General features: G+C 40.5%; 1 protein-coding gene across 6 annotated transcripts in view; it reads left to right on the top strand.

Moving 5' to 3' along the window:
* Positions 1 to 23,701, top strand: part of FAM13C (family with sequence similarity 13 member C) — a 132,659-nt gene that overhangs the window by 98,314 nt on the left and 10,644 nt on the right. For all 6 annotated transcript variants that reach the window (XM_036828123.1, XM_036828124.1, XM_036828121.1 and 3 more), the window contains 4 exons: positions 8,574 to 8,784; positions 10,137 to 10,275; positions 15,172 to 15,253; positions 16,663 to 16,874. In XM_036828123.1, coding sequence (XP_036684018.1) covers positions 8,574 to 8,784; positions 10,137 to 10,275; positions 15,172 to 15,253; positions 16,663 to 16,874 — 644 coding nt within the window. The remainder of the gene's footprint in view (positions 1 to 8,573; positions 8,785 to 10,136; positions 10,276 to 15,171; positions 15,254 to 16,662; positions 16,875 to 23,701) is intronic.

Raw genomic sequence — 23,701 nt, forward strand, 5'->3', positions numbered from 1 at the left:
ATAACTGCCTTATAAGGAAGGAAAAAATCAGTCCTATGGCCTAAACCACCAGGTGATTATTAAAATTTTTTTTTTTGAATTCAGTTGTTAAGACAGGCCAAGGACTGTGGTGTATGTATTGTCCTATTTGTCTTTGCCACACTTTTTACAAAGGATTCTGAGTGTGAAGAGGCTCATCTGGCCAAGGACCTAATAGTTGTTAGTAAGTGGCATCTTGGACCAAGCCCAGGGCTCTGACTCCATAGCCCAGGCTTTTAACCAGTGGGCTTATAGACATGTTAGTTTTTTAATTAATAGATTTTATTTTTAAGAGGTTTTAGGTTTATAGAAAATCAAACATACAGTACAGAGAGTTCCCATATGCCCCCTTTCCCCTGCACATAATTTCTCGTATATTACAGTCATTTAAAAACCTTTCTTTCTGGTTATTCTTTCATGCTTATGAAGGAGAGTCTAGAAGTGATCAGACAGTTTGCCTAGATGCTCAGTGTCTGACACTGCTCTGAACAGCCCCCAGGCCCAAAGTGGACAACCTCTTCTGACTCTTCCAGTAACCTAGAATTATACTTTTCCATGTCTCCATGTGGAACTGTGGGTCCAACTTTTTTTGATTCATTTTTCCTTACTGACATTGAATGAGCCTGTGAACGTACGGCCTGCATCGAAGGTCAGAATTTCTTTCTGTAGTGTTCCTGTTTGCTTTGTATATAAGTTCCCTTTTGCTTTTCAAAGCACGTCTGCTCGTAAATGAAAACCCTCTTTTGAAAATGGCTCTTGTTACCTTCCTAGCAGATTTTTCTCAGCTTTCCCGCTGAGGTGCTCAGTTGCACAGAAATCAACTAGAAGACACGGAAAGTTGTTTGGGCTGAAAAATGATCAGCGTGCCGGCACCCAGCTTTCTCTCTGTACCGGCAGGGTGCGTCTGAATCTTGGACACTATCATGGGTGATATTTGCTCTTTCTTCCCCTTCCCCACCCTCACAGCTTAGCTGAGCGCTTGGCTCCTCTTTTGTGACACAGGGAGGGGAAAAGAGGTTTTCAGAGATCAGACACCATCGGCCATTTATTTCCCTTGGTTATTTCTCAATGGTTCTTTGACAGTGTGCATATAGGCAAAGAAGTTAAGTCTTGAATAATCAGAGGAAAGTGCAGACATTCCTGTAGTCGCTCGGTAGATTTGTCTAGAAGATCATTTCTTCTTTTCTCCCCAAGTGGTGCATTTGGTTTGGTGCTGTGTAGAAGCTGCTTCCAAAAATATGAATGATCCCTGCCTCATATGTGCTTCTCCAGAACAATGCAAAGAATAGACTTCTTCCCTTTCCCCATACAACAGAGATCTGGCGACCTGACCCTGTCCTCCGTGTGGCTCACACTGCTGTAGCCCACAGCACGGTTCTGAGCTCTGGTAGAAGTCACTAACGTCCGAAGACCTCAGTCTGCCTCGGGCTAGAAGTTTGCTTCCACCACATGTTTCCTGAGAACGAACTCAGCCTTTTGTCACCCTGCCGCGCCTGCCTCCTCACCCACCCTCACCATCGTGGTGTCTGTGTTTCTCTTCTTCTTCTTCCCCCACAGCTTTCCGGCTGCTCCTCTTTCTCACCCACTACCTTGCCACTTTGTCTTCCTCTGTTTCCATTCAATCTAGTGGTCTCTACGCCCTCCTTCTCCCTTGGCACTTTACTTTGCTAAGCCAGTTTCCATGTGAAATGAAAGCGTATTTAAGATAGTTATTGAATTTCATCTAGACACGTAAATTTATTGAATATCACTATAATACTGAAAATTTGGGTGAGTTCAAATCGTTTACACCTCCCAAAATGATACTGTGATCTTCCTTTGCTTGGGCCTTTGTTGATACTACCTTTTTTAAACTGGAGGTCATTTATTCCTTATTTCTACCATTGAGACAGTGAAAATACTTAAAAAGAACTGCAGAAGTCTCTTATCAGAGTGCATAGAAGTTATTATTGGACTTCTAAAATAATCAGTGACAGTATACCCTGAAGATTTATGTATTTATGTATTTCTGTGACTTAAATGTTACGTTTACTTGGCAAAAAGTGTTGCATATGTTAGAAATAATAGCAGTGACTCAAGAAAACAATATTCCAAAATTGTCTTTCCATAATTCTCTAGCGAACAGGAATGATAGTATTAAGTTTGCCTTAAGAACTACTCAAAAACCTAAAACCTGGATCTGTATTTACTGATGGAAATTTAAATAGAAGATTGTAATCAAAAATGCAGAGGCAAGGAATAAGTTTAGATCTGAGCTGAGGCTTCTTGATCCGTGTAGCTTTCTGGTTTCCAGGAAGGATTTTGGAATTTCTCATCGCCCAGCTAACCCAGTGCCCTAATCTACCGGTTGTTCATTTTAATTGAAATCAGTACATTGGCTCCTTCAAAATAAAAATGATGCTCACCGTCCCACCCCCTACTCCGGAAGGGGCGTTTAAACGGAGAAGTGCATGATGAGGTCGGACCCAGTTAGATTATGTCTCTTGAGCTCCATACCTACACGTATAGAGGGGCTATTGGGCACCTCCACCTGGATGACCAAAAGTGCCTCTTAACTCAGTGCATCCAGAACTGAACTCATTTTCCCCTTCGGCTCCCCTCTTTAATTCCCTAACTAGGTCAGAGGTACCACCATAAATATAAACAACAACAGCTATCATTTATTGATGAGTTATTATGCCCTCTCCCCCAGGCACTATATGAAGCACGTGAGATTCCTTATCTTTTTAAAATCCTTCCAGCAATTTATGAGGTAGATACTGATGTCATTTTCACTGAAACAGATGGGAGAACTGAGATTGAAAAAGATTGAGTAATGGGTCCCAGGTCACACATCTGACAGAACTGGGACTTGAATCCAGGTGTTTCTGGCACTATAGCCCATGCTTTATTCATGATGTCAAACTGCCTCTTGGGATCTGCAGGATGCTTGCCATGGAGCCAACCCCTGTTTTCACGGTGACGAATTCCTCACCCCTGTAGCTCACTGAGGTGTCTGGTGGTCCTCCACGGAAGCTGGCACATAGAAGCCTGCTTGGAGTGCCAAACTTGTCCCACTCGGTGGCTCGGTCGGCCTCATCTACCAGAAATCCGTCTTCATCTGCCCTCATTCCTACCCACCCATCCTAACCTCAGAGATACTGCTTTCCTCTCAGTGCTCTCTGAGCAAGCAAGCCCATCTGTTTCCCCAGGCTTAGTTACTGGGATGACTTCAGGCTACCTGTATTCTCTCTCTTGTGAACCATTAGTGCCTTAGGTTAAATTCAACTTAAATTCAACACACCTACAACTAAATCCATTGTGTATCCATCAGATGTTTCTGAGTTGTTTTTTTGGTTTTATTTTGGTGGCCCTTTTTGTGTGAGGCTGGCCGAGAACTCTGATGCTTGAGCCTCATTAGAATCATGTACATGTTTCTGACTCTTTTAGTTTTTAATACCATCAAAGGCATGATGTTATAATACCATGAAAGGCATGATGTTTGGCATTTTGGAATGTATCTGAATGCTACCTATGGGCCCACCGTGATGGGTAAACCCAGAAGTGCAAATTAACAAACCCACAAGCCTGTGGCTAATTTGTGACTCAGATCTCAGCAGTCCATCTCAAGTGGTTGCAGATAGAGATTTATTTAAACTTTAAATCACTTTTAATTTATTTACTTTAATTAAAATTTTTTAATTGAAGTATAGTTGATTTACATTTGAATCACTTAAAAAATCAGATGAGAAAAATGTTTTTTAAAATCTGACTGAATCATTTAACAGCTGTAATACAGCATCTGTTCCTGCCTGGGGTTGCAGCCAGATCAGAAGTGGGCTCTGGCCTTCACACCTGATGATGATGACTTCTCTAAGCTGTGGTCCCTATTGCTCAGTGAGTGGCCTGCTAGAAATAACTCTCTGGCCTCCAAGGTCGGAGATGTGGAGTCTTCTACCACGGGCATTGGTCAAACCCTCCCTGACTGGAGCTCACATAGTCATACCACCTTCCCTCCTGAAATTAAAACGGAGATCACATTACTCCCAGCCTCCTGTGGTTATTATGAAGATTAAATACTTGCAAAAACTCTTATTACAAGCTTGAGGACACAGTGACTCACTGCATGAGTATTAGATATGATTATTCTTCTTACTTATTTATAAATAACTGGTAGGAGGTACAATATGTTGAGGGGTGTATTGGTCCTCATTTCCCACATTAACCCCATAAGGACTCCTAGTGGAGTTGGTGGTCAGTAAGAGAAGATAATATTCTTCCTTATTTTGATATTAATAATTGTTAAAATGATGGTTCTCATGGTTACCGATTTAGCAGTTTCTACGCCTTATCTCAAAGTTTCGCCAAATATACTATACAAAGGATGCATGGGTGAACATTGTTTTAATAGGAATTTATTTTAATGTGCATTAGTTGAAGAAATGTAACTAGCACATCAAATTTATGATTTCTTGGCCATTATTACCTAAGATGAAGCTGAAATTTTGGAAAACTGTAGATTGAAATTAAGATTGTATTTAATATATAATCTTATATATATTATAAGGGGGGAGGGACAAATTAGGAATTTGGGAGTAACATATACACACTACTATATATAAAATAGATAAACAACAAGGACCTACTGTACAGCACAGGGGACTATACTCAATATTTCGTAATAACCTGTATGGGAAAAGAATCTGAAAAAGAATAACTGAATCACTGCTGTACACCTAAAACTAACACAACATTGTAAATCAACTAACTATATTTCAATAAAAAAGAAATTAAAACAAGGAAATTAAGATTATATATATACACATAAACATATATACACACATAACATACATATATACATATATATTAAAAATAGGTTTATGTGGATATGGCAAAAATTTGTAGGGGATACAGTTTTCCTATTTCATCCTCCCTTAGTCTTGAGAGGCAGGGAGAAGGCTCCCTTAGTCTTATTCTCCCCATTTTACAGATGAAGAAACTGGGGTTTAAAAAGGCCCATTTTTTCTCAAGTGCCTCTTAACAGGTGGTGGACCTGGGATTCAAATTCACAATCTTTGTTCTCGTTCTGCCTGTGGGGTTGTTTCTCACTTCTCTTCCCAGGAATGCATTTTTTTTTCCAATTTTTTTTTTTTTTTTCAAATTTTTATATTAACTTTTTTTGGTTGTTTCTTCCTATACAATTAAGACATTCATTACAGAAATTGTAGAAAATACAAAGAAGGATAAAAGAAAAAAAATTTTTTTATTGTGGTAAGAACACTTAACATGAGATGTACATTCATAACAACTTTTTACGTGTATAATACAATACTGGTAACTAAAGGCATGAGGTTGTACAGCAGATCTCCTTTGACTTTCCTGTCACAGCCCTGTCAGGTGGTCCAAACAAGGACACAGAGAGAGGTCAGTGAACTTGCTGGAGCCCCACAAGAAAGTATGAGCACCCCGAGCCCTGGCTCCCAGGCCCTCCCTCTAAAGCACAGTGCATCACAGCCTGGGCTCTGCAAGTTGTGCCTTTCTTTGGAAGAAAAAGCAGTTTGCTCCCAGGGTCCCATCAGAAGCCACCCGAGTTTAATATTGCCATAAGCTTCTCCCTGTTGGGGAGCAGGGTCTGTAAGTGGTGGCCTGGGCTTTGTTCCCAGGATGGCAGCAACGCTGGTTGGCTCTGAATCTACCCTGGTCTCTTCTGAGCAAGGAGCTCAATAATCCTGTCTACACAAATGTGCACGCATAGGCATGCGCCCACTGATTTAATTAAGCCACTTCTCAACTCAAAAGGTTAGTTTAGACAAAGAACTCAGGCATTACCAGATTACCAGGTTTTCTTTTTTTTTTAACATTTTTATTGGAGGATAATTGCTTTACTGTGGTGTGTTAGTTTCAGCTGTGCAACAAAGTGAATCAGCTATATGTATACATATATCCCCCTATCCCCTCCCTCTTGCGTCTCCCTCCCACCCTCCCTATCCCACCCCTCTAGGTGGTCACAAAGGACCGAGCTGATCTCCCTGTGCTATGCGGCTGCTTCCCACTAGCTATCTATTTTACGTTTGGTAGTGTATATATGTGCATGCCACTCTCTCACTTCGTCCCAGCTTACCCTTCCCCCTCCCCATGTCCTCAAGTCCATTCTCTACGTCTGCATCTTTATTCCTGTCCTGGCCCTATGTTCTTCAGAACCTTTTTTTTTTTTAGATTCCGTATATATGTGTTAGCATACGGTATTTGTTTTTCTCTTTCTGACTTACTTCACTCTGTATAACATACTCTAGGTCCATCCACCTCACTACAAATAACTCAATTTCATTTCTTTTTATGACTGAGTAATATTCCATTGTATATATGTGCCACATCTTCTTTATCCATTCATCTATAGATGGACACTTAGGTTGACTGTCACTTTTCAACTGGTCACTTTGGGATCTTTCGGGCTCACTGCTTCCTTTAGTGGTGAATTGGGGGGAAGAAAGGTCAGGATGTTAGTTAGGCAGCACTGGTTTTTTGAGTGCCCACAAAAAACAGATGCCATGTAAATGGAGGTTTACAGTTACTATTGCAGTGGCGTTCATAGTGGCCTGTGATTCTGTGAAGTCATATCTTAGGTCTCTGTGGGTTTCAGAAGCTAAGCTCTTACATCCACGTTAGTCATATGGCTAGGAACCCAAGTGCCTCCATTTTGTCATTATAAGACAGCACCAAGAGACTCCTGTTAGTTTTGACCCTGGCACCACAGATGAGCTGAAGAGAAGGCCTCCTGTCTTTACAATTTCAACAAAAATATGCTGGTCCCAGGTGCTTGCTAAAGATCTTTTTCTTCCCCATCATTATTACCAAAAGATGCTGCCCCGAAAAGGGTAACAGGAATAAAATGCGTTTCTTCTTAGCGTCTAATGGTTTGAGAAAAGGGTTTGGTGAGGGACTCAGACACTTCCTGGTGGGTGTTGAAGGTCATTGTTAGTATATGCTGTCGTTTGCTGGTCAGTAACTGTCATTCGTGTTTCTTCTTAGGGCTCCCGCCAAATGGCAGTGTTTTCTGGCTAAATTATTCTTAGCCAGGGTGTTGCCTGTGGCGAGCTGTGTCAGGCACACCAGCACACTTGCCTGTGGGCCTGGGCTTTGGCATTCGTCTGGCTCCAGCTTTCCCCAGTCCTCACCCCATCCGCTTCTGACCAGCCTCAGCCGCTGACAGAGGTGCTGTCGATCGGCTTTAAAGGCCCGATCGGAGACATTGTCCACCCTCCCAGTCTACAGCCCAAAAGCGGAGAAGCCAACTGAAAACACACAAGGATCTAATCAGAACTTTGATGTTACGCAAAGCAAATTGCATTTCAAGCTCTAGAGAGCTCGAGCCATTCTAAACCTGATTAAGGTTCATCCGGTACCAAATTGTGATAAATGTTATTTTGGAAAAGTGGATTGTCAGTATTTTCAGATTCACTTGTTCACCCAGAAAATCTGTGTTTTTTCCTCTTTCTTTAGGCTAGTCAGAATAAGAGAAAGCCTTGGGTTGCCCTCACTTGTTTGCTGGGCAAAACTGAGAAGGTTTTGGCTGCTCCTTGAGTAGCTCTGAACAGCACGCCAGGATGGAGAGACTCTCACTCCGGCCACCATGACTCAGCGTCCTAATGTTCCTCATTGCCCTGCCCTCACCTCTGTAGCACAGGGGTGCCCACTTTCTGGACTGACCTGGTTGGGGAGCCAGTGAGCTCATTTAAAAGGGGAGTGATCACAGTGAGCATTCAGGCAGAGAGCTGCCAAGCTGGGGAGAGGGTTTAGAGCAGGTTTCGTTCTTGGTTTTTGTTTTTGTCCCAAATAAAATGCTACCTAAAATTTTGGAGAAGAAATAGAACCATTCCTAATTCCGCCATGCTTTGTAGTTGCTATGTAGCTTCTTTGATCTTTTAGTGCATTTATTTGTAGACATAAATGTATGCTGCTTATATCAAATGGAATCATTACTGTTCTGTGTTGAAATGTGTGGTTTTCATTTAGTATATTCAGAACATCATTCCATACTGATGTTGAGTTCTCCATCATTTTTAATGAGTGCTGAGTAATTTTCTATCTGGGGACTCCTCGCCCCTCTCTTCCTCCTTTGTTTTCTCTTCTTTTTTCCTCCCTACCTGCTCCTCTCCCTTCCTTCACTGGCAATTCTGTTATAACTACTCTCCCTCATAATCTTATCTTTTTCTCCAGTTCCATGTCATTGTTTTCTTTTTTTCACTCTAACATGTTGTTATATACTCTCTGACATATGCAAATAATATGAAATAAGGAGAGGATTTTTGTAGTTTTGGACCATGCTGACTTGTGTAACTCAGACCGAAACAATCTGTGTTTCCATCTTTTGGTGTGTGTTGGCTTTGTAATATTTTCTGTCCAGATTCTGTGAGAACGAACATGACAGAATTTTGAAAGGCTCTCATATCCCCAGAAGGAAGAAATGACAAAGAGGCAAGACATTATAATGAATGTTTATAATCTTTGTTTAAGAACATGACAGTCTCAAGCCCTCTGTCACTTCTAAGTCTCGGTGATTTATCTTGTTTCCTCAGACCCTGTGCCGGCGCACAAAGATGTGCAGAATGGAGCGGACAGCGCGCCAGAAGACCTCCAGTCTGTTGAGACTAGCAGGCTGCTCTGTCACATCACTGATGGTGACAACCCGCTTCTGTCACCACGATGCTCCATCTTCAGCCAAAGCCAGAGATTCAACTTAGACCCTGAATCAGCCCCTTCTCCACCCAGCACTCAGCAGTTTATGATGTAAGAAAACCTTGTTTTGTTCTTGTCTTCATTTCATGCAGTTTTTTAAAATACCATTTACAATACAACCCAATACATTTATAAATTCAGTGAAGTGTGTGTCCAAAATAGAGCAAACATGCCTACCAAAAGCAACTGCAAGCCCTGAACAATAAATCAGAGTACTTTCTAGTTAAGAATGCTGTTTCAGGCCTTCCTGAATCAGGAGGAGATGGTCTCGAGACACAGGCTGCCCTACGGCTCACATGTCTGAACATTTTTGGTGAAATGACCAGAATCCTAAGAAAGTCTGTGTACATGCAAGTACCAGGAATTCTTGATGAGCTCATAAGTATTCTTTCCATGTCCAGCAGTGGCCTCGATGGATGGATTGTAGCAATGCTTGTGAGTTGTACATCTCAATTTCTTCTTAGATTCTAGAAAAGTGGTAGCTTACAGTAGTTCCCCCAGACAAAAAAAATGTGAAACTATGTGATCTTTTTTTTTTTTTTTAAGTTGCGTAAGTAGTTTTGATGCGTAGCTAAAATGAGTCTCCCTTGACCAAAAATACGTGCAGGGAATTCCTAGTTTCTCCTTAATAACTCCTGCTGTTACTCATGAGTTTATCTAGACCAGGGTCCACGGACTGTCTACTGGTGGACTTGAGGGATTTAGTGAATTATTACTGTTGTAAAGTGTGTCACGTGAGAAGGTGAACGCGTTTTCTGGCGAGGGGGTCCATTCCTTTCATTAGATTCACAAAGGCTCTGTTATACAAAGAAGAGTTAACTACTCATCTAAATCTTCCTTGAAATTGTTTTTAGGTGGGGCTCATGCAACTTATTGAGGATGACGGTGCAATAGGGCTCTCTCATTAGTCTGAAATTAGTGTCCTCCAAGCTTTAGGAAATACATTTCCTAGACTAATATTCTGACATTTGTAGACTAAAGTCCCTGATGACATTTGCCCATAATGGAGTTCTGTGATCAGGGATTTCCAATAATGAGCAGATGCTACCACAGTAGACTCATCAAATAATGAACTGGCCTCTGGACTCCTCTGATCATCTAGGAAGCTTAGTTTGTAGACCAGCAGCAGTGTTTACTGGAAGACCATTTTTTAAAAATTTATATCTTTTTAAAAAAATTTTTATTGGAGTATAGTTGATTTATAATGTTGTATTAGTATGTGCTGTACAGCAAAGTGAATCAGTTTTACATATATCCACTCTTTTTCACATTCTTTTTCTCATATAGGCCATCACAGAGTATTGAGTAGAGTTCCCTGTGCTATACAGTAGGTCCTTATTAGTAACCTCTTTTATATATAGTACTGTTTTTGATGATTCTTTCCCTCTCTGGAATCACTGCAGGCCCCGAAGTTCTTCACGGTGCAGCTGTGGTGATGGCAAAGAGCCACAGACCATTACCCAGCTCACCAAGCACATCCAGAGCCTCAAGCGGAAAATTCGGAAATTTGAAGAAAAATTTGAACAAGAAAAGAAATACCGGGTAAGGACCCTGTGGTTTGAAATGAGTGGATTGTGTCAGAAATGCATGGGCTTTTCTGTCCTTCCTTTTTGAGTACATCTCTGTGCCAGGGGACAGCTCAGTTTCCATTGGCCAACCCAGGACCTATCATAAATTGAGTTTCCATCCTGGGTCTGTCTTGTTCTCACATGCTGTTAGCTGATCTCTGCTAAGATAAATCCTAGTAGCAAATTACAACTCTTATTTCTAAACTGATTTGATTATTGATCTCTCCTTTTTTTTTTTTTTTTTTTTCCTGTGGAACCTTACCGTCATTAGCGTTCCTAGGACTAAAATTTGGAAAGCTTTTGAATTACGGTCTTATTTTTTCTTTAGCCTTTTCTCATTTGCATTTGATAAGAACCTATTAAGGACTCAAAGGGCAGAATCTCTCATTGTGGAACAGAATGAGGGAGAGTTGTCTTTGACAATAAAGTACTTTCTGGTTGATGGGTGAGGACCTATCAAGTGACATCTATTCAGGCCACTCTTAAGAACAAACCCTGATCCCATCCTTTCCTGTCGGAGAGACACCAGCCTTCTTGCTGGTGCTGCCGTGTTACAATCATGAACCTTTCCTTTTCTTACTTAAGAAACAATAGAGTCAGAGGTAAGTGTCCTGATGGCCAATGCTAGTTTTATTTATTGTCTCTACTGGTGACCGTGGCATAGAGAAGAATCATATCCATGTAGAATTGCACAAAGATACTGGGTCTTTGGCAGAGGGTCCAGAGCAGCTTGTTATTAAAATAAATGAGACCAGGGAATGTCTCAAACATCTTAAAATATTTAAAGGCTCACTAAGCTCTTGGTCCAGAGGCAATCTGCAGGTCCCTGTAGTGTGGGTTAGTTCTGGGGAGGCAGGTGAGAGTAGGTAATATTCCACTCTCCTGTTATTCCTGTTCTGTGTTTCCCACAGTGACTTCAAATTCACTAAAAGAGGGGTTTTAAGGAGGGAGTTTTAGCTTTGCTAAAAATGGAAAAAAATATCAGATTGGCTTTCAAGACAACCTTAAGGTGTTGAAGATTCTTCTCTTCCTTGAGGTCAGGCAGTCACAACTACTTATTGTCTTTTATAGAGCAGGAGGGTGCTCTACACATTGTGAGTACAGGCCTTTATTTTACAGATAAGGAGACGGAGGCCCAGCAAAGACTTATAACCTTCCTAAGGTGGTTGTGTTCTATCAGCTCAGGCTTGGGGTGGTTAAAGATGAATAGTTTTTGCAGTGGAGAAGTACAAGTAAAATTCATTAAGTGTCCACTGAAAGTTGAAAGCTCCAGATAGCCTGAGAGAAGCTGATTTTCCTTACTTGCTGCTGGAGTTTTATTGGATCTGTGATGCCCTCATATTGGAATCTGTAGAGAAACAATTAGGGGCTCCATCCCCAGGGCCTATTGATATTTCTTACCTGGCAGTTCTTGAATCAGACTGATCTGGATTTGAATCCGCACAGCCACTTAGGAACTCTGTGACTTTGGACTTGTTACTTTATCTTTCTGAGTCTCAGTTTGTCCATCTGTAAAGTGGAGTTAATATTAGTAGTGACTTCTTAGGTTTGTGAGTATTAAATGAGGGAGTGCATATATAATGCTTTTTACGGTTTTGGCACAAAGGAAGTAAGTGGTCTTAGATATTATTAACTTTTTAGTCTGTTTGCGTGATATTTGAATAGGCTATCCCATGGCAACCTCTGCCTTGTCAAAAAATAAAGGAAAATTATAGACATTAATTTTCCATTGGATTTTTCTACCTGCAGCTGCAGACCCTGGATTGCTTTTCTCAACTATAAGAGCCACCCAGCAGCTGAGTATTTTAGAAAAGAATTTCTCCTGGCACCTCCTGCCTTTGTCTGGAGAAGCTTTAGGGCCACAGTAGACAGATGCCCACACACTTCAACATGCAGATGGATGAATTTGGGAGCAGTAAAGGAAGAAGGCTTCATGGTCACTGCTTCCGTGTGTATTAAAGTCTTTGAAGTAATCAGAACCTTCCACGTCTCAGGAAACAGGGCTTCCCCTCACCCTTCCTGTCTGGGTGCCAGGCTGTGATTAGAGGTTTGACATGTTAATGGGCTTTAATTGGTTGCTGTGTGTATGGCTTTCCTTCCTGGCAGCCTGATGGTGGGGCTAATAGCACCCGCTGCTAATTTTTGAATCCGAGCTCCTGCTGGGCCGCCATGCTAGTCTGATGCCCTGGTACGATATACATCTTTCCTTCTCTATTGAATGTAACCATTTCACTTCATATCCAGAACTGTATTTATTCCCTACAATTGATTTTACATTTAACTATTGTTAGACTCATGGACTTAGAAAAGGCTGTTTCAGCCAGATGTTCACTTTCAGTAGAATTAGAGAATGTTAGAATTAGAAGGGATCAGTCAGTCTTATCTTATTTGACCATTGAAGAAACTGAGGCCCAGAGAAGGGAAGTAACTTCTCCAGGTTCATACAGCAAAGAATTGATGTAGCCAAGACAGCAACATAGGTCCTTTGATTCCTGATCCATAAATCTTTCTAAAGTGTCTTTTGAATCATCTTTGGCAGACCACAAATCTGGTCCAGTAGTACCCTCAGTTATGTGACTCATGAGCTCCGTTTTAATTACACTGAACAAAATCTACACTGTGTAATTTTTGGGTCTATGGCCCTTGGGGCCTATTAAACTGAAATAGTTCAGACGTTAGAAGGCTTGAAGATCCACAGCTTGTATATAAAAACTTTCCATATGATCTGAGAGCTGCCATCCTTGTGAGCTTGATTTAACCTCTTTTGAAAGCTCGCCCAAGAGCAGGGAGATACAAAATTCATTTCAGAAAATGATTTCAGGCTTTAAAATATTTTGTCAGGAGATTCAGCCTTCAATTTCTATTAAGTCCTGTTTTGCAGTAGTGAAAGCTTCTTTGATGATCATTGGCTTAGGGTCTTAGGTTTTCATTTTTGTTTTTAACAGTGTTTCAGAAGATTGCATTAACTGTGTGGAACATATCCAGTGAAAAAGATGTGTTCCAGAGAACAAGATGTGTTTTCAGATCAGAGTGAAGAATTCTGTGAGGATTTCGAGAAATCACGTGTAAAACATTGACTGTTCATACAACCAGACTGTTACCCAAAGCCAAAGTACTAAACGTTATATCAGGGAAGTAGTACAGTGCATCATTCTAGCAGACCATGGGTAGGACCAGGCACAGCAGTTTGGAGGTGTGCCCTCGGTGTGTCACTGTCCGTGGTCCTGAAACCAGGGCTTCTCTACTGGAAACCAGAGTCTCCCTTCTGGGCTCCCCTAGGGGAAAAATCACTCTCATTTTCCCTCAGTGTTATTTTCCATCTTGATTTTAAACTGTATGGTTTTTACATCACTCTAGAAGTGACAGAACCATGTCTTGTGTTTCACAATTAAAACATCTAATCCCATGTACATTTGATGATCCTCTTACACAAGCACTGTTTTTTCCTTCGAACTTGAGAGGACCACACTCCTCTTCCTATGTCTCTCTCTCACCAACATCTTGCTGATGTTATATGGATTTAATGGATTCTTAAACATGGCAGAGCCACTAGACTTGTCACTAACACTGTACACGTTTCTGGCTACTATTACAGTGTTTGTGATGTCTTCTTGAGCATGCTTATTTAGCTCTTTGTATATCCCCAATTCAAAGTAACCACTAATCTTCTTGAGCCTCCATTTAAGTTACCAGGGTGGCCTCAACTTGTTTAAGAAAGTTTCCTACTGACCTGTGGGGCTGGAGGCTAGGTATGTTTGGCTATTCTTCTCTCCCAGTTTCTCTTTCTGTGGAAAATTTACTTTTAGGCTCTGAAAAGAAATCCAGAAATTAAGGTGAATGATTTGTATGAACAGAGTCATATCCTTCTGGAATTAAAACTATATTCTTATTGCCACATCCAAGTGAGATTAGCTACTAGGTAGGACATACATACCCCTACGTGTATGTTTGTTAGTGAAGACTTATTCACCATTCCTTTGAAGGTCTGGTAGTAACACTACTACTACTACTGCTATCACCTCTGCCAGTAATAATAACAATAATAATATTTTTAATTCTAGCTAACACCTCTATAGTGTTTAGCATGTGCCTGGAACTCTTTTCAGTGTTTTACGTATATTCACTAATTCATCCCTCACAACAGCCCTATGTGGGAGATGCTATTATAATCCTCATTTGGTAGATGAAACTGAGGCATGGAGAGCCTAAATAATTTGCCCAAGTCCATACTCATATAGTTAATTTTTACTTTAATGCTAGCCCAGTAGAATACTGAGTCTGTAAACAGTGAGAGCAGTTGAAATCTGGGTATCCCCCTTACATACTGACTTCTCAGACTGTTGTCAGATTTTAGAGATCCTGGGGTCTCCTTTCTTCAGCTTGGAGGATATGACTGATAGGAGCTAAAGCTTCCAGTTTATCAGTGTTCCTCGGGCAGGTTTTGGTCATAAGTTATGAGCAGAGGCAAGGGAGGAAGTGCTGGTTTGTATCAGTACAGCCATCTACATTGATACAAAGAATGACCTGGCAATGGGGTGTCGGGTGTGGGTAGCCCACAAGGTGATTGAGGGTTAGACTGTAGGGGGCACTGACATAGTTAGGACTATGTAAAAAATGCTGGGTGACCAGGTGTGTTTAGAAACAGTGTCCATGGCAAGGATGAAAGAGTGGAGGAGGTCAAGAATGTTCACTGTTTTCCAGAGGCAACTCCATCAACTGGAGGTATCACGCCTGAATCTCTCTCCCAGCTTTATATGTTCCTGAACTACCTTCGTGTGCCTTAGCTGTTTAAAATTTTGTTTTTCCTTTTCTCTCTTCTCTCCCTCCCTCCCTTTACCTCCTTCCATCCCCATTTTTCCCTCCCTTGCAGCCTTCACATGGTGACAAGACATCTAATCCTGAAGTCCTGAAATGGATGAATGATTTGGCTAAAGGTCGTAAACAGCTCAAAGGTAAATGCCAGCCAAGGGTCTCCTTTCTCAGGAAGGAAGCAGATAAAATCGTGATAATGTGCTCCAAGGAGTTCTTGATTCTCTTCCACCTGTGCCCTCTTTAACCTTGTCTCCTGCCTAGATCAGAGGCCCCATCTTGAAATAAAGGGTCCTGGGTCCCCTTCATTGTTTGATCCCATTTAATATATCTCCTTATAAAGAGACTGAGGAACTCCAGACTCCCAGGTGGAGTGATTCACTTCAGTGCCAGGAACATTTCAACATGTGGAGTATTCACTTCCCTGGGTTATTGGTTTCTTGGATGTTAGAAACAGAAGAGGCCTGAGCAATCATTTATTCCACACACCCCATTGCACAGATGAGGACATTTATATCCAGAGAGAGGGGAAGGTGACGTAGCTGGGAGGTGGTGACCTAGGAGTAAAACTTTGTTCTCCTTCCTCCTAATCCAGTGTTCTTACTCTGTCTCTCTGGAGATGGTGGTGTGAGTATTAATTAACTCTAAAATCTATCTTAAGGGATGATGGTTATTTACCAATAAAAATTTATTTTCTTCCTCTCTCTACACTTTTTATTTCAATGCTTAGAGACATGGGAGTTTTTCCAGATTTCTAGAAGGATGGTGATAAAGAACTGAAAGGAATATTAATTCAGTGGTATTGAAGTGTAGTGATGTAGCATGTTTATAATATATGCGGTGTTTAAACACCACACCAGAGCCTAACTAAAAAACAAACATCAAACAGAGAAGATGAGCTATGTATGTAATTGAGAAATCAATATAAATGGCCTCATTCAATCGAGCAGTCCCCTAGCATACTCTGAAATCTAATTTCTTCATAAGTCCCAGGTGGCCTTTTTATTTTTAATTACGTAGGTTTATATGAAGTCACATTGCAATAATGGTGATTTCTGGATTTTAAATACTGGCATTAGACAAAATTGTGAAATCTGTCAAGTTGGGGCTGGCATTCCCATGTCCCCTTCCCCACCCCTCCGATGTATCCTCAGACGTCTGCACTGTGTAATGCCTTCCAGAAGTACTTGCATTTCTGCAGGGGCTCTTAATGGCTGCACAACTTTCAAAACCCAAGTAAATGAATCTTTGAGTATAGAATTTCAGGTGTTGTGATAGATAACAGGTGAAAACTTTGGAGCCAGGTACCACTGGTCTTCCTCCAGGAATCCTCCTCGGAAATCTAGACCACTGAGTTACTCCCACAGATGATCTTCCACCTCCATGAGATACCAGCCTCAAGAGCCCTCTATTTTCACATCTGGGGAACCATCATCGGCACTGTTCATTTCCACTCACTTGGCATCAGGGAAGGAATTCCTGAAAGGCTCTCTGCTCTTTTTAGGGCCAATGAGTCCTCCTTGCTCCTGGTAACTCATGGCATTTCTCTTAGAACTAAAGCTGAAGCTGTCAGAAGAACAAGGGAGTGCTCCCAAAGGCCCACCTAGAAATCCATCCTGTGAGCAACCCGCAGTCCCCCGAGAGAATGGGAAGCCGGAAGCTGTGGGCCCTGAGCCAGGCTCCTCTGGAGAGGAGACTCCAGATGCTGTGTTGACATGCGTGAAGGAGAAGAGAGAGCAGCTTCCTTCTCAGGACGTTTCTAAGGTACCTCGCCAACCTTCACAGGGCCCCACCACTCCACATGATGCCACTGAGATCATGATTTTGACCAATTTGTAAGAGCACTTTGGTACCACATAAATATCTTTAGGAGACTGGCTCTGAACGTTCAGTCAGATGAATTCCTAGTGGGTTATTAGCTATGACCTAGGGCATTGCCATTCTGGAGGTTACAGTGTCGCATGCTGGTGGGAGACGCATGGTAAAGACACTAGGGCATTTCATATTCCTTTCTCCCCAACTTCCCCCGATAAGTTGGCAAATGAACCCGAGACTAGGATTACAATCTCATTTTACTGTATGTTTTATTAAGAAATAATAAAGCAGGGATGAGGTATAAATAGTAAGGAAAGCAGTTTAGTATTTTATATGATAAGAATAGAGACGTAGGGTTTCTTGAGGAATGTTAGGTGAGATGTCTAAAGACTTCAGCTTAGACATCTTGGTTTTGAAATCTTTGTGAGATACCCAGATAGAGTTCTCAATTATGCATTTGGATATGGGCACCTGGAGCTCAAAGAAAAGATTATATTTTACAAAAATGATGATGAAAGCAATTAGTATTTAGTATTTACCTGGTTAATCTCTCCTCATCCTGCATATCTATGCTTACATTTTACTTATGCCAAGGAACCTTCCTTGTAGTCCTTCCTGTCTGAACTCTGAGTGACGTGGTCGCCTTTCATTTCTTGAATAATCTGTAGCTACCCTAACATAGCTCTAACTATATGCTCTGTGCCATTTTCTGTCTCTCATTATAGTACTTGAAACTTCTTGAGTAGAGTTTAGGCTGTTTATTGTTCATGATCCTCAGTGTCTGTACAAAGTAAGTATTGAATAAATGTTGGCAGAGTGAATGGATATATGAAAGAACAAACTAGCATGTTTGACTTTGAAATGAAGTCTTCTTGAGGAGAATGCTGGCTTCACCTGTTCTATTGTACATTATCTAGTCTTGATCATAAGGTGGCAACATTTATCAAATCCCAAAAGGCTTACCATATGCCCCCGGACTAGTCCTTTACATTGGTACACGTGATGTACAAGTAGAAATGGGCCCTTGGCTACCTCTGTCTTTATGAAATACCTTTAAACTTAAAAATAACCAATATATGTTGTGACCAGTGGTTTTCATCCACTCAGCTAACCTGTCCCCTCCTTCCACCCCCAAATATTCTAGACTTTGTGATAGTCATTGGATAAGTGGATAACTAACCTCTCTGTGTGTGTGTGTGTGTGTATATAAACACATACACACACATAGTCAAGCACATCTGTGGTTTTCCATCCTTCAGTGCTTCTGATGGTCTTCCCTGTATTTTACAGTTACTTTGACCACATCTATAAAAGCAGCTTGGTCAACACCCAAGTCCTAATTCTGTGTTCTACTCAGTTGACTAAGGAGTGAGGGATGAGTTGGGACTGGTATAATAAACTTAGAGCAGGACTCAGTCCTTGAACAAGACACTTTCTGATCATACACACTTGGCAAGTGAACTAATTCTCTGATATTCAACTTCCTCATCTATCAAATACAGATAATACCTATTTATATAATTATTGTGACAATAAAAGGAGATGCCTGGTGACCAGTGGGCAATCATTCATTTGCAAAAAGATTTGAGTGCCTACTATGTGTTGTGAACTATGATCCATGCTGGATATAAAAAATAAACAAGATAGAAAAGTGATGTGGGTTACCGCCTTCACGGAGCTCATGTTTTCCTGGGAGTTGGGATGCAACAAGAAATAACTCAATAGACAAAATCATTAAAATTTTTTATAAGTACTGTGCAAAGAAACAGATGATATGATAGAAAATAATGAGTATGGATGGTTTCTATTTTATATAGGGTGATTAGGAAGGCCAATAAGATGACATTTAATGCAGAAGAATCAGCAGGCCAAGAGAGCAGCAAAGTGCATTCTAGACGGAACTGCAAGTATGAAGGCCTTTGAAGGAAGAGCTTGTTTGTAGTTGGAGTTCTCAGGTCTGAGGGCTGGAGCACAGGATGGCATGTGATGAAGTCAGAAAAGATAGATCAGGGCACATAACACAGGACCTTTTAGGCCACTGAAAGTATTGGGAAGCTGTTGAATGGTTGTAAGTGTGAAAGTGACATGGTGTGATTTACACTTTAAAGATCTTTTTGATTGCTGTATGGAGAATTAATCATAGGGGAAAAGAGTGGAAAAGGGAAGATGAAATGGGTGGCTTGGACTAGTATGGTAGCCTTGGAGATGGAAAGAAGTAGACACATTCAAAATATATTTTGGATATAGAATCAAAAGGATGTGCTGAATCATTGGATGGTAGGGAGTGAAGGAAAGGAAGACGGATCCATTTACTGAGATGGGGAAAAACTAGAGGAGGAGCGGATTGAGGGTGAGAGTGAAAACTCAGGAGGTCTGTTTTGGACATGTTTGTTTTCAGATCTTTCAGGAATAGGGTGACCGACCATCCCAGGTTTCCCTAGACTTTCCTAACTTTAGCACTGAAAATTCCATGGCCCACCAAAAGCCTCAGTCCTGGGAAAACTGGGATGGTCGATCACCCTACTGAGGTATTCAAGTCAAATAAAAACATGTAAATGAAAATCTGAAGGTCACAGAAAAACTCTGAATTCTTTAGAAGTCATCTTTATTTAAACGACAATTTATTTCTGTTATTTTAAAAAGAGCCGTTAAACTGTTTAGTGTCAGAAGCCCCTTCAAATAAACCTATCTTTGCAGTAGGCTAAAGTGAGGCCCTTTAAATAGAGAGCATCTGCAGTAGAACATGTATGTCTCAATATCTAAAGCTGCAGTATTGTTCCTGGGAGAGCTTAACACAGCAGACCATGAAGTGGCTAGGCAGCTAGTAGGTGATTCCTAAGGGAGAGTCCAGAAGCCACAGAAGAAGCAAAGGGAGGATTGAAAATTTCCACAATAGTATTATTCCTGGCTCCTCAGTGAGCTTATTCACATTTGAGATTATCTCATTAGGTCCCATTTCTTTAAACTCAAATTGATGGATGATTTTCATCTGGAGTCTTTGCTCTGCTGCTTAAAATGCATTAAATATTAAGCTTCCAAGATGAAGTTATTTCTTTTCTAGAGAGACCTTCGTTATGACTCCTCTTGAAATTTTTGCATTTGGTGTTTAGTCAGAGCTCATAGTAAAGCTGATAAACCCTACAGCATTGCCTTGTCAGTTCAGATACTGCTACCAAGTAATCTTCTTCCTCCATCATCCATGGATGATTTTTGGAGATAATCACTTTTCGGTCACAGGGCATCTGTTGAGCACTGGAAATGAATGAATCAACCCTAGGTCTGATTGTGGTGCTTATTTGTGTCCTTTTCTTTTGAAAATCCTGAATTGGTACTGGCATATATCCCCTTTTTAATTGTCCTTTCCAAGAACTGTAGGTGGAGTCAGGTGCACAGCACAAATTACCCACTGGATGAGTAATGGCAGTTACTTCTTCTGGCCCTTCATTAACTGCAGCATCTTTGAGGAGAAAAGCAGATTTTTTTTTTTAACATCTTTATTGGAATATAATTGCTTTACTATGATGTGTTAGTTTCTGCTTTATAACAAAGTAAATCAGCTATACGTATACATATATCCCCATATCTCCTCCCTCTTGCGTCTCCCTCCCACCCTCCCTATCCCACCCCTCTAGGTGGTCACAAAGCACCGAGCTGATCTCCCTGTGCTATGCAGCTGCTTCCCACTAGCTACCTATTTTACATTTGGTAGTATATATGTCAATGCCACTCTCACTTCATCCCAGCTTACCCTTCCCCCTCCCTGTGTTCTCAAGTCCATTCTCTACGTCTGCGTCTTTATTCCTATCCTGTCCCTAGGTTCTTCAGAACGATTAAAAAAAATTTTTTTTTAGATTCCATATATATGTGTTAGCATATGGTATTTATTTTTCTCTTTCTCACTTACTTCACTCTGTATGAGTCTCTAGGTCCATCCACCTCACTACAAATAACTCAATTTCATTTCTCTTTATGGCTGAGTAATATTCCATTGTATATATGTGCCACACCTTCTTTATTCATTCATCTGTCGATGGACACTTAGGTTGCTTCCATGTCCTGGCTATTGTAAATAGAGCTGCAGTGAACATTGTGGTACATGACTCTTTTTGAATTATGGTTTTCTCAGGGTATATGTCCAGTAGTGGGATTGCTGGGTTGTATGGTAATCCTATTTTTAAGTTTTTTAAGGAACCTCCATACTGCTTTTCATTTCTAATTCTATTGATTTGAGTCTTCTCCCTTTTTTTCTTGATGAGTCTGGCTAATGGTTTATCAATTTTGTTTATCTTCTCAAAGAACCAGCTTTTAGTTTTATTGATCTTTGCTATCATTTCCTTCATTTCTTTTCCATTTATTTCTGATCTGATCTTTATGATTTCTTTCCTTCTGCTAACTTTGGGGTTTTTTGTTCTTCTTTCTCTAATTGCTTTAGGTGTAAGGTTAGGCTGTTTATTTGAGATGTTTCTTGTTTCTTGAGGTAGGATTGTATTGCTATAAACTTCCCTCTTAGAACTGCTTTTGCTGCATCCCATAGGTTTTGGGTCGTCATGTAGAAAAGCAGATTTTTAAAAAACATAATAATTCATTTTATTTTTTTTAAATCAAGTAAAAATTTGGTAACTGATTAGTGAGTAGTTGTGCATTGGAGAGAGGGAAGACTTACAGGTAAAGTGCACCAAAAGGAAGATCCCGTCAAGTTCTTCTACTTACCCTTTTAACAGAAATTTAATTTTCTGAATAGGTAATACTTTCTCACATAGTTCAAAAAATATAAAAGGTCACACATTAAAAAGACTTCTTCCCACCCCATCTGCCAGCTCCAGTTCTGAGGTCTCCTCCTCTAAGCAGGTGTAACTATTGTTATGAATGTTTTAGGTGTCCTTTTGGAGTTTCTATATAAAGCATATACAAGAAAGTATCAATACACATTCTTAATTTGCCCCTTTTGAAAAAAGGTAGCAGGCTACATAATTATGTATCCTTTTTTTCACTTTGCATATTCTAGATAGCTTTTTATAGCAAGACATATAGTGCTTCTCAATTTTTTTATCTTTAAAACTTATGCTTTAATAGCACCATGGTATTCCTTTACTAGTAAGTTACAACATTGATAGTAACCTCAAATCAACTAGTTTGATAGCTTAAATAACATTTAGTATGCCTGACTCTGTGCCAGGGACATTTACATAAGATAATTAAAAATGATCCTCATTCTGTATATTATGAATTTGCACATTAAGAATCTAAGGTTCAGAGATTCCATAATTTTCCAAATTAAAAATAGTGTGTAATTCTTTTTTTTTAGATATTCAAGATTTATTTATTTATTTATTTATTTATTTTTTAACATCTTTATTGGAGTATAATTGCTTTACAATGGTGTGTTAGTTTCTGCTTTATAACAAAGTGAATCAGTTATACATATGTTCCCATATCCCCTCCCTCTTGTGTCTCCCTCCCTCCCACCCTCCCTATCCCACCCCTCTAGGTGGTCACAAAGCACCGAGCTGATCTCCCTGTGCTATGCGGCTGCTTCCCACTAGCTATCTATTTTACATTTGGTAGTGTATATATGGATAAAGAAGATGTGGCACATATATACAATGGAATATTACTCAGCCATAAAAAGAAACGAAATGGAGGTATTTGTAGTGAGGTGGATGGAGTTAGAGTCTGTCATACAGAGTGAAGTAAGTCAGAAAGAGAAAAACAAATACAGTATGCTAACACATATATATGGAATCTAAGGGGGAAAAAAAAAAAGGTCATGAAGAACCTAGTGGCAAGACGGGAATAAAGACACAGACCTACTAGAGAATGGACTTGAGGATATGGGGAGGGGGAGGGGTAAGGTGTGACAGGGTGAGAGAGTGGCATGGACATATATACACTACCAAATGTAAAATAGTGTGTAATTCTTGAAGCCAGTTATCTGAACTCATGACCTCTCTTTTCAAGGCCAATATTAATTGGCAGTATGCTTAGAAATCTGAATTGACCAAGCCATTCTCTTCAGCAGTTGCTTTGTATGATTATGTTCATTATTGACTTCCCATGTTGTTGGACTGACGGGTTAGTTCAAGCGTCAGACTTGTTCCACGTATACTGTCTCCCTCAGTGAGGGGCTGGGGAGACTTAGACACAAGGAAAGTTTGGCAAGACTTGAGTCCCTAAAGCTAAAGAGTAATAGATTCTCATCACTCACTGTCCAGAGAGGAGAACGTCAGTTTTACCTCCCTCTCAAGGAGAGAGCTTGTTTATGGTGACGGTTTGACTGATTTTTATGTTTCCATGGTTTACTGTGAAAGAACACATGGGACCAGTGCCATGGGGAGAACGGAAAACAAGCGTGGTGATAAAAGCACTTAAGCTGTGGCAGTTTTTTCCCCAAACAACTTTCTGACCAGGGCCTAGAAAGAAATAAGATTTGGGCTGACCACTCAGCAGCAGTTCTGCTTGGAAAGCCAGCTTGTTTGGGGGGTACTATTCCAGATCTTGATAATTTGAGTAACCTACTGCATAGGGGGCCAGGAGTTTTTCATGATGGAATTGTCAGGCTATCAACACAGTGTATCAAATTTTGTTCTATGCACAGTCCCTTCTTGCTCAACTTCCTTTAAGTTTCATTTCTTCTGATGCCATATAAAATGGAGGAGCAGGAAGTAAGGATAATTAGCTTTGGGGTTTATCTCCTTATATTTATCTTCAAAATCTGACAACCCCATTCATGCGCTGGATATCTCTCTCTGGCTCTTGCAGGTTATTCAACACAGTCC

Source organism: Balaenoptera musculus, chromosome 16, assembly GCF_009873245.2.
Source record: "Balaenoptera musculus isolate JJ_BM4_2016_0621 chromosome 16, mBalMus1.pri.v3, whole genome shotgun sequence".
NCBI classification, from domain to species: Eukaryota; Metazoa; Chordata; class Mammalia; order Artiodactyla; family Balaenopteridae; genus Balaenoptera; species Balaenoptera musculus.